The 11160-nt window shown below is 39.6% G+C and overlaps 1 protein-coding gene across 2 annotated transcripts; it reads left to right on the top strand.

Annotated features, from left to right (window-relative positions):
* Nucleotides 1-2051: 2051 nt before the first annotated feature.
* supv3l1 (SUV3-like helicase) lies at nucleotides 2052-10994 on the top strand. Of its 2 annotated transcripts, XM_031314366.2 has the most exons (17): nucleotides 2052-2129; nucleotides 2160-2506; nucleotides 2745-2822; nucleotides 3592-3699; nucleotides 3804-3918; nucleotides 4128-4296; nucleotides 4581-4692; nucleotides 5188-5265; nucleotides 5702-5793; nucleotides 5911-6091; nucleotides 6396-6489; nucleotides 6958-7077; nucleotides 7214-7313; nucleotides 7449-7529; nucleotides 7714-7890; nucleotides 9457-9605; nucleotides 9739-10159. In XM_031314366.2, exons 2-17 carry the CDS (start codon nucleotides 2227-2229, stop codon nucleotides 10157-10159), a joined length of 2355 nt encoding a protein of 784 aa, XP_031170226.1. In that variant the 5' UTR covers nucleotides 2052-2129; nucleotides 2160-2226. The 2 variants fall into 2 exon arrangements, with proteins under 2 accessions (XP_031170226.1, XP_035855294.1); XM_035999401.1 differs by lacking the exon at nucleotides 2052-2129 and having other exon boundaries at nucleotides 2227-2506; nucleotides 9739-10994.
* Nucleotides 10995-11160: the final 166 nt, after the last annotated feature.

Raw genomic sequence — 11160 nt, 5'->3', positions numbered from 1 at the left:
TATCTTAAATTCAGAGCTTAAAAAAAGTTTGAAAGTTGAAGTTGTCTGGCTACTTATACCTGAAAATGAATGAAATTTCCACTTTCTTCATAGGTTGCAGCATTTTTTTGAGCCGTTTGGTATAAGTAGAATAGTAATGTTAAAAAATGGCTCATGTCTGCTATTGTAAGCACTAGAAGGGATACCATATCAACATACTGTAAAATCCAACAATATTCCACTGTGATGCTCAGACCGGACAGTTTAGGTCCTGCTTTAAAGACACACACGCACACGCACACGCACGCACACACACACACACACACACACACACACACACAGAGTTTGGTGATGTTACGTGTGTAGGTTGAATTTGCCCTTAAGCTCTGATCTGTGGCCAGTTTTGCACTTTCCCCTCCAATGCCTAACTTAATTACAAAGGGGCATGGAAGCTGAAACTAAACATCACTCAAGGACAACTTCACCTCTGAGATCTTCTGTGTCTATAATGGAAATGCTACTGTCATTTATATATCACTACTTGTTTTAATTGGACTGACTAAGTACACCATTTTGTTGTTTTTTGTCTCTTTCATGAGCAAGTCATGCTATCATGTTCTATGTTTCATTTTTTAAACCTCTGAACACTCATCTACAGTTCAGATATGTTTGTTCCTTTGCAATCTGGTTTTCTTTTGTTTGGGAACAGTGTAATTTATTTGCAGGCAATGCTTTCTTTCTTTCTGCCTGTCAGACATATTTTCTGTCTTTCTAAACACTGTACAGGTAGGGTTTGTTTGGTGTACTTTAAAATACCTTCAAAGGTAATGAAGAAACACTTAAATGCCGAAACTCTGCCCCCGTCTCATCTACTGCATGTTAATCTTTACACAATGTCTGATTATGCCATCGACATGTGCGTGTGTGTGTGTGTATATGATATGTGTATATACACCAAACCCAAATATATAGCCAAAATGAATCATGAATAAAGAAAATTTATACAGAATATCTTTTGAACAACAGTTTCTTTAAAACAACTTAGTCATAAGAGTTCAGTTCTTTATTGTTAACAGATACAGCTCATCATGTCTTGTACAAAGAATTTATTTATCCAACTAGACTTCTGTGTGGAAAATACCCACAGCTTTCAGGTCCTTTATTTTTAAAGTCATACACATTCATAACGATAAATTACATTTGTTTGGGTCTGCTTTTTTCAATTTCTTTAGGATGACCACCTGGGGAAAGCGTGTGAGAGGTTTCAGAGTGACTTTAATTGCTTGACTCCCTCATTGTAAATATTTTAAGTCCTTTATCACATACAGCTGATGGATCACTGCACATGGTACATAGTAGTCACAACAAACTTTGATAAACAATGTTCTGTGGGGGGTAGTGTTGTGATGAACTTTGGGTTTTGAAGGAAATAGCTACATATGTCTTGAAATATAGTAGAAAGGATATGGAATAGACACACATTTTCATAATGGCTTTTTATTAACTAACAGAATTTACTAAAACATAAATAGGCCTACAAGTCTACCCAGGGGCGTCGGACTGGGGGGAAAAGGGGGACTGAGTACCCAGGGCCCTCATGTGAGGAGGGCCCAAAAAGATGCTAGAATGAATAGCTGTGGATGCGGGAGGGTGGGAGGGGCCCATAGAAAATGCCTTTCTACAGGGCCCAGGATTTTGTGCTACGCCCCCTGAGTCTACCACAAATGGAAAGTGCTTCCTGAGTTAACTTGAGTGAATGCATCGCATTGGAAACCTTCAAATATCGTTTTAGGCAGGCAAAGGGACGCTAAAGCTAATTTTTATATGGCGAGGCAATCTTCAGTGTTGCATTTACGATCTTTGGCTTCAGCTAGAGTAGTCCTTTTTTGCCTGTTTATATTTGTTCTTTCTTTGCTACACAAGATTCAAAACAAATATAAATGTTCGGTCATATTAAATTATTTGGAAAATGTTGGTTCATTTAAGCGAGTAGCTCTCATTACGTTTTGAATACAAATAGTTTTATGTTCAATGCCAACACAGGCACATTTGTGGGCAGCTCTACAGCGACTGGTCCTGTCCCACGTTGTGTCAGCAGGAAGAGAGTAGTGTTGACCGTCCTCTGGCGAAGTTTGTTGTGTGTAATACACATATTTAGACCTGCTGAACAGCATGGAGCGACAATAGCACATTTTGTACGTAGCCCGTAGAAGGTGCTAATACCCGGGGTATGAACGACCCGCAGCAATGTCAGTAAACCGGTGTATGTATTTGTTTTCTCGGCTTCAACGCCACATTAGCACCCGGACTGGCCGCACTACCGCTGGCAGCTGTCATGTGTCTTCTGGGTCTGGTTTGTTACACAAACAACAACAGGCTGGTGCTGGAGTTTGCAGCAGAAATGTCTCATCAAACAGTTCTTCTCCAAAACCCCCGGACACCTCTCTGTTTGTCCCCGTCTCTCTGAAGACTGACTTCTCGGCAGATGGGAGCGTGGGGATAGAGCTGACACAACCACTCGATAAAAGTGAGTGAATTTACTTGAGTTTAAGTGTAAGTGACCTGTAGGTTTGTGGAAATATTCAGCACTTCAGAAAAACAGGCGATAATTAACGTATGCTGTTGCTTTCAGTTTTCTGTTTTTCTGTGTGCCAAGGCTATCTGAGATGTCTCAGATGTACAGTGTGTTGAACACTGTGTGTAACGTTATTGGTTGCTCTCTGTTAAGAATAGACATTAAAGTGTTTGTCTGTTCTCTGATTCAGATGAACTGTTGAAAGTTCTGAACCGGTTTTATAAGAAGAAGGAGATGCAGAAGATGGCAGCAGACCATGGCCTGGATGGTGAGGAATTAAATAACATATTTTCACAGATGTCAATACTTTATTTTCAAAAACTTCTAATTTTGACGCCAATGTAAATGTTATTGATTTAACATGGTTTTATAGACTAGTAATAATCATGATAGCATTTATTATTTAACCCTTATACTATTGAATTAACCTGAGCTGGCTGTTAACTTCTAAGCCAGCTGTGGCTCAGGAGGTAGTTGCAAGGTTGGGGTTCGGCCCCGACTCTTACTGCCCACTGGTCGTAGTGTCCTTAAGCAAGACACTGAGGCCCAAATTGGATAAAAGCTCTGTAGGAATGCAGATCATTTACCAAATTCATTAATATAGAACTTTAATGCAAAGACATTTATTCACATTACAAAATAAAGAAATTTAAAACCTCAATCAATAGTCAAAATATCCTCACATACATGGTGAGTAAAAAGTCTTTACTAAGGTTATTTTAAATGTCCCACGTTGTGAAATGAATGTCTGCCACTTATTTGGCCTGATAAATGTTGTCATCAACCAGAGCAATATCTGTTTCAATATCAATAATCTGTTAGAAGAATAAACGTTCATAGTAAAAATGAAGACTAATGAACTCAAAATATTTTCAATTAAACAGAAAGTGAAGAGTTTCTATAAAACATAATGTTGGTCACACGTGCTGCCGTGATCTTGTGAAGCCCCCCCCCCCCCGATCCTAATATCAGAATGAAGATCTAACCAGCATGTTTTGTATGGTGAGCCTCATGTGTCTTTTTGTGTGTGTATACAGCTCGTCTGTTCCACCAGGCCTTCATTAGCTTCAGGAAGTATGTTCTGGAAATGACATCACTCCCCGCCGATCTGCACATCATCCTGAGTGACATCTGCTCTGGAGCAGGTTTGTCGGTTTTGAATTAAACCTCAAGATGTAGTTGTGTCAAGAGATAATATTAATGAATTTAAATCCAACTTTAGTTAACTCTAATTTCTGTTGTTCTCCAGGTCATGTAGATGACATATACCCGTACTTTATGCGTCACGCCAAGCAAATCTTTCCTATGCTGGACTGTATGGAAGACCTGAGAAAGATCTCAGACCTCAGAGTCCCAGCCAACTGGTATGTATTAGAGATGCCTAGGAATGTCAGGCCCGTGTACTGTGTGTGCCCTTTATACATCTGATATTGGAGTTAACAGTCTAGTACAACAGTGGTTTTCCACCGTTTCTTCCTTTATACTGGCTGTAGGTTTCAGTCATCATTTAAATTCATGTGTCATAACTTGCACACTGTTACTTTGTGGTGTGTGCATGTGTGTGTGTCATCAGGTACCCTGAGGCTCGTGCCATCCAGAGGAAGGTGATTTTCCATGCTGGACCCACTAACAGTGGTAAAACCTACCATGCCATCCAGCGCTACCTGGCTGCTAAGTCTGGAGTCTACTGTGGCCCGCTGAAACTACTGGCCCACGAGATCTTTGAGAAGAGCAACAATGCCGTACGTATTTGTCTTCTTCTGTCATTCGTTTGGTTTTTGAAGCGGAACTCCGCTGACTTGACACATCAGTCTTTCACACATCAAGGTCTTGGGGAGTTCTACTACTACATACTGTATGTAAAAAAAGTCTTGAGTCTGAGAAAGAAAAATGTCTTTATCTAACTGTGTTATCTCGCTATCCTGTCTTTTCTATTTTCCATCTCTGTGTGTTTTTTAAGATTTTTATCTTTTATCTCTTCCTCCCCATGCTGTACTGTTGACTATTGCCCCGTGTGTTTTGGCAGGGTGTGCCATGTGACTTGGTTACTGGAGAGGAGAGGACCTTCATGGACTTGGATGGTCGAGCAGCTGGTCATGTGGCCTGCACCATTGAGATGTGCAGTGTCACCACACCTTGTAAGTAAACATAACGCATACACACATTTTAGTTTAATAGCATAAATAAAACAAGAAAGCTCAAAAACATTTCTCTGTTGGACATCGCATTGAATTGTATCTTATCAGATTGTATCAGCTGTCTATTTTCCATAAGGTAGAGTCTCATCTCTTTAAATCACAAAAAATAAGATGAAAGCCTTTGTTGAGTTGTGATTCTGTTAAATTAAAATCAATCTACTTTGCTACTATCTATAAATGTATGTGTTAATATGTTTAAACCAGTGGTTCATTTGTTTGTATTTTATGTGATATTTCAAGCAGCAGACATTTTAAGTCATTTGCACACTTACTGATAGTTATGACTGGTCGCTAGAAGCAAATGTTTGTGAATTTTTTTTTCACAAACAAACAATTTGTCAATGTGAAATTACGCTGTGTGTGTTCATTGATAAACAATGGGGGAGATGACTTTCCCCAGAATGTATAGCCCAGGTTTATTTTTATTTTCTTCAGATGAGGTGGCTGTAATCGATGAAATTCAAATGATCAGAGATCTCTCCAGAGGCTGGGCCTGGACCAGAGCGCTGCTGGGTTTGTAACACAGTAACGCACATTTTAACAACATAGAGTCAAACACACACAGGACCTCTTGTGCTGTCTTGGACCTCATGTCTCTCTCTATCTCACTGTGATTCATTTGGCCTAAGACTAAACTAATGAGCATCATCTAAAACTTTCTTTTACCATTCGGTTAATAAAGCTCACACTTAATATTTGCAATTGCAATAGTAACATTTATGATAATTAATAAATGAAAGAGTTTTCTGAATCTTTTGTTTTGTTATGTTTTCACACACACACACACTAACGCAATATTTTCAGGCAGGATACATGCATGGTCTCCTCTAACAACCCTAATGGACACATATTTTGCATGTTTTCTTCATACCTTTTGATTTTATCATTTAGTTTTGAATAATTAATGTTTCCAACTTCGGCAGCTGACATCTTCTCTGTGTATGTGTAGGTCTCTGTGCAGAGGAGATCCATGTGTGTGGGGAACCTGCAGCCATAGACTTTATCAGAGAGCTGATGTTCACCACTGGAGAGGAGGTGGAGGTGAGGCTGTAATATGTAGTGCAGCAGGAGAAGGGAGTGTCACTGATGTTATTTGATGTTTTTTTTTTTCTTTGGGTAACCCTCTCTCTGTCCCTCCATTCCTTTCTCTCTCCTAAGGTCAACACCTACCAGCGTTTAACTCCATTCACAATCTTGGACCATGCTGTGGAGTCATTAGACAACTTGAGACCAGGAGATTGCATCGTCTGCTTCAGTAAAAATGACATCTACTCCATAAGTAGACAGATTGAGGCCAGAGGACTAGAATGTGCTGTAATTTATGGGAGTCTACCTCCAGGTGAGTTTGTGTGTTTTTAGAAGGATGTATAGATAGATGTACCTTTGTGTATAAGGAGGAAAAACCCCAATATGTCAACTTGTTCCCCAGTCCTTATGTAGACTTAAGGTTAGGGTTGGGTATTGTTTGGGTTTTTTCTGATACCGGTACTAAATCGATACTTTTAAAACGGTGCCAGTGCCTGAACCTATATATATATATATATATATATATATATATATATATATATATATATATATATATATATATATATATATATATATACATATATATAGACCAAGCTCGGCTGTTCTGTGGTTTACAGGCACCAAGCTGTCACAGGCCAAGAAGTTCAATGACCCCGATGATCCCTGCAAGATACTGGTTGCTACAGATGCTATTGGCATGGGCCTTAACCTGTAAGTACCATTATGTACACTATATCACTGTCAAGGTCTTATCCCTTTTTTTTCTTCAGAAAAAATAATTTGAAAAGATTGTATATAAAAAAAATAAATTAAAAGAATTGCCAAAATTAAATTGCCATTATAGTGCCTTGTGGAATCAAGCCTTCTTTCTGTATGCCCCATTCTATGGAGATGTTATATAAACCTCCATGCTATATTCTTTGTGTTTATCTAAAATGGTCATTGGGAAACCTTAAAACAAGACAGTTGTTCTATTGTTTGCTGACATGTCCAGCATACACCACTAGGAGCTGCTAAGGTCAGAAGTGATTTAATCCTACACATGGGGGCTTTAAAAGGACCTTTTAAGCTTTAGCTACAGCGGCAGCGTAATGTCACATTTTTATTAGGAAATTGTGTAGATTTCATCAACTCAGCTCATGTGTATCCAATTTTCTGCCTTTCCTCCCCTCTCTCCAGGAGTATAAAACGTATCATCTTCAACAGTCTGATAAAGCCAAACGTTAACGAGAAAGGGGAGAAACAGATGGAGGCCATCAGCACATCACAAGCTCTGCAGATATCTGGCCGTGCCGGGAGGTCAGTCTCATTTTCACTCGTATTCTCCCAATTCAGGAAGGTTAGAGGTGGGAGAGAAGATACAATATTTACCAGTAATTTTAGTTTCTGTCAAGTACATTTTTTAAACCTCTCTCCTCTCTGACACATTTCCCAGATTCTCCTCCAAGTTTAAAGAGGGAGAAGTTACCACCATGCACAGAGATGATCTGCCTGTTCTGAAGGAAATCCTCAGCCACTCCGTAGACCCCATAGAGGTGATCATTTACACACAAGCATACACGCAAACACAAACTCCTTAGTAAAACCTGAAAAAAACCCCAGCTTCGTTGTGTATCCCCGTAGTAGAGTATGGTGCAAAAAAAGATGTTCCTGATGTTTATCACTCTCAGACTGCAGGTCTCCATCCTACAGCAGAGCAGATAGAGATGTTTGCCTATCATCTACCGGATGCTACACTGTCAAACCTTGTCGTGAGTATTTAATCCATTCATCCTCCTACCTAGGATTCTTCTAATTTACTTTTTTGTCAAATGAGTATTCCTCTCTAGCACTGGGTAGGAGTTGTTTTGTCCTCAGGACAGCCTGAATTCTTTGAGGTGTTTATTCGAACGGTTGCTCTCTTTCTCTCCCCACCCCCACATATCTTTCTCGCAGGACATATTTGTCAGCCTGTCTCAGGTGGATGGTATGTATTTTGTCTGCAACATTGACGACTTCAAGTTTCTGGCTGATATGATTCAGCATATCCCACTTAACCTGAGGTCACGCTACGTCTTCTGCACCGCTCCCATCAACAAGAAACAACCTTTTGTATGCACCTCCTTCCTAAAGGTAAGGATGAGTAGAAGTAAATATGGGAAGAAAGCATGAGATGAAAGGAGCCAAATGGAGATGAGGAGAGAAGGTTGGGTTGATGAGCAGTGGCAACACTGAGGGGAAAGTAAAAACTATTCATCAATAGTAACGGCAGTGTCTGGGTTAATTGGGGTCAGACAGGGGGGACACAGTAAGAGATCAAACCAAACATCTGATCTGTAATCATCAATCAGACATACTCATATTTGATAAGATAAGATAGACTTTATTAATCCCACACTGGGGAAATTCCTGTGCTACAGCAGCTCAAAAGAAAAATGTACACACATCAGAATAACACACATTAATTAGACATAGGAGAAAAAATACACAAACTATAGGAAAAACCTTTAAAGCTGTGGCAGGCACTTTCTTTTTGACGTTGTTGGGCAAAACATCCATAATAATGAATGAATGAATATAATTAGTTATAATAATAATAGTAATAAAACAACCATATTTACAAAATAAACAACCTTATATAAACAGACAATATATAAACACAGATATACAGATGAGTAAGGTGCGAATGAATAGAGATGACATATTGCACAGTTGGAGGTGACACAGAGTAATAAATAGATAAATGTGCATGTGCATAGTGCAAAATATTGTCCAGTGATGGCTCATATTGCAGAAACAGCTAGCAGTGCTACATTATGATGTTACATTAAAGAGTCTGACTGCTGCTGGAATGAAGGACCTGCGGTAGCACTCCTTCTTGCACTGAGGGTGCAGCAGTCTGCTGCTGAACGAGCTGCTCAGGGAACTCACAGTCTCATGTAGGGGGTGAGAGGTGTTGCCCATGATTGATGGGCAGCACTTTTTACCTTGACGTTAAAGCTGCAGTGGGTAGAATGCAATAAAAACGCCAGGATTTGATTAGAGTAGGACCTCTTCCTATAGCTCTCCCTTCTTTGTCGCACCAGCAATGCATGCAGAGAACAGCCAATAGGAACGCTGTCTCTCTCTCTCTCCGAAATGACCTGTAATTGGCTAACATCTCCCGTGACTAGATTTTCTGAAGCCCGAGCCAAGCGGAGGTGCAGAAGTCTAGTTTTCTCTCAGGTCACTTGAATTAAAATATGCTGAAAGATTATTATGGATGTTTTGCCCAACAACGCCAAAAAGAAAGTGCCTGCCACAGCTTTAAAGGTTTTTCTGTTTAACAAATAATATGAACTTATTCAGTGTTGTAAAAAAAAAAATTATATATATATATATATATATATATATATATATATAGAGTCCAAAGATGAGTTTATACTTTTTATAGGCGCTGTACTTTTGCTCTCCCACTTTATGGCCATACTGATAAAACAAGATTAGCAGGATTAAATTACAGTCCTCAACAAGTAACCGTTGAGATTCAAGGTCAAGTTGTAACTTCTAATATTGGTGTTGTCGATGTGTGCAAAGAAATCTCTTAATACTATGATACTGCTCTAGACAGTGTTTCGTTGCCTGTCTGTTGACCTTAGCATACTGCCCTGTACGTACAGCTGTATCGCACAGATTTGAATCTTGTTGTTTCTCTTTCAGTTTGCCCGTCAGTTCAGTCGAGACGAGCCCCTGACATTTGACTGGGTCTGTCGTCACGTTGGCTGGCCTCTGTCTGCACCCAAAAACATAAAAGACCTGGTTCACTTAGAAGCTGTTCATGATGTGTTCGATCTGTACCTCTGGTTAAGGTATGTTATGTTTTTAATATTCACTTCTTCCTGTCACTTAAATGGGATCATTATGGGCAGTTGTTGTTTGACGTAATCATCTATTAGTTGTGTGCGAGACATGGTGCGGTGAATTTGATTTCTGTCTCTGTAGCTATCGTTTCATGGACATGTTCCCAGACACTGCCTTGGTTCGGGAAACCCAGCGGGAACTTGATGACATCATACAACAGGGTGTCCGAAATATCACCCGTCTCATAAGAGCGACTGACCCAACCATCACTGACTCACTACAGACACAGGGCAGGCCATCAGTTGGTAATAGTGGAAGTGCCAGCAGTAGTTATTCGACCCATAGCAGAGGCCAAAGGGGACAAAGAGGCTCAGGGGAGATGATGGACCGCTCTCTGGCTAGTCGCCTGGTGAGAGACGGGCTGTTGACTCCTGATTTGCTCCGGCAGCTGCAGAGGGAGTGGTCCAAAGATCAGAAGCAAGAATTCTCCAATCAGAGCGCACTCGATACAGAACATCACAACAACAACAACAAAGGGAAACGAAAAAAGAAGAAGAAATGAAGAGAACACAAATGGGTCAATGCTGTTCCCATGAAGATCGATAACTGATACAAGCCTTGGATAATATCTGATGGTTTGTTTCAAACGAATCCCGTTTTCCAGCCCTGGAAGGATCGTAAAAAGCTTTGAGCTGAAGCTATAAAAATAAAAACACCAAAATGCATTTTGAACACAAGAGCAGTGTTTGATTAAGGGCATTTGGTCGGGACTGAGATTGACACCTGAATACTGGGTTATTCAATGTTTTCATGTAATTTACTTGTTTTGACTGTGCTAAACACTCGCATTATGTTCTCCCATTTTAGTGAGAGCATCAAATAACTCCCAGAATCTAATTTAAAATGGTCGAATTAGCCCAACAACAAACTTTACTGACTTCACTTGGATTTGGCTTAGTAGAAATAGACCCATTGTCGGGGGTTATTGTGGGAGATGCCGTGTCCTGCCTGAGCTACCGGCCCACAGTTGTAACTAGAAAACTGACCAGCAACGTGGTTTACCACAGTGTTTCAGTGGAGAGTCACTTAGTGTATTAGAAGCATTGTGACCAGGAAACATTTAAACATGCACTGTATGTGTGTGTTATGCAGGTCTTGAATTAATTTGCTTTCATTTTGCTCAGTATTCTTAAATATAAAACCGCATGAGCAGGTATCCAACTTAGCAATTACTGTCAGTGAACTAATCTGAAATGAATTGCCGTTTCTGTAAACATTTTGAATACATAGAATTCAGTTCATTTCTGTTAGTGTCTTGATACAGATGAGCCATATTTTTGTTATTGTTTGTATAGTTAAGGTGAAGACAGTCAATTAAAATGTTTTAACAGTCTTGATTCCATGTTTATATTTTTTGTTATGCAGCTCACACTAGGAAGTAACAAAACGAAGCATACATGATGAAAAACTAACTCAGTAACATTAATGCTCAAAGATTGGTCAGATTAAATAGCATTTAGCATAATTCAATCTAAACTTTTACATGTGAATTTATCAGTGGAA

The sequence above is a fragment of the Sander lucioperca genome, chromosome 3 (assembly GCF_008315115.2).
Source record: "Sander lucioperca isolate FBNREF2018 chromosome 3, SLUC_FBN_1.2, whole genome shotgun sequence".
In the NCBI taxonomy this organism is placed as follows: Eukaryota; Metazoa; Chordata; class Actinopteri; order Perciformes; family Percidae; genus Sander; species Sander lucioperca.
Note: the sequence above shows the minus strand (reverse complement) of the source record. Positions and strands in the feature narration are given on the sequence as shown.

What these genes read in the sequence shown, in the direction of transcription:
- supv3l1 (XM_035999401.1), top strand. Translation starts at nt 2,227, where the DNA reads ATGTCAGTAAACCGGTGTATGTATTTGTTTTCTCGGCTTCAACGCCAC. An exon ending in CTCAGAGTCCCAGCCAACTG is followed by an intron (nt 3,919 to 4,127) that starts GTATGTATTAGA and finishes GTGTGTCATCAG; the next exon opens with GTACCCTGAGGCTCGTGCCA. An exon ending in CCACTGGAGAGGAGGTGGAG is followed by an intron (nt 5,794 to 5,910) that starts GTGAGGCTGTAA and finishes CTCTCTCCTAAG; the next exon opens with GTCAACACCTACCAGCGTTT.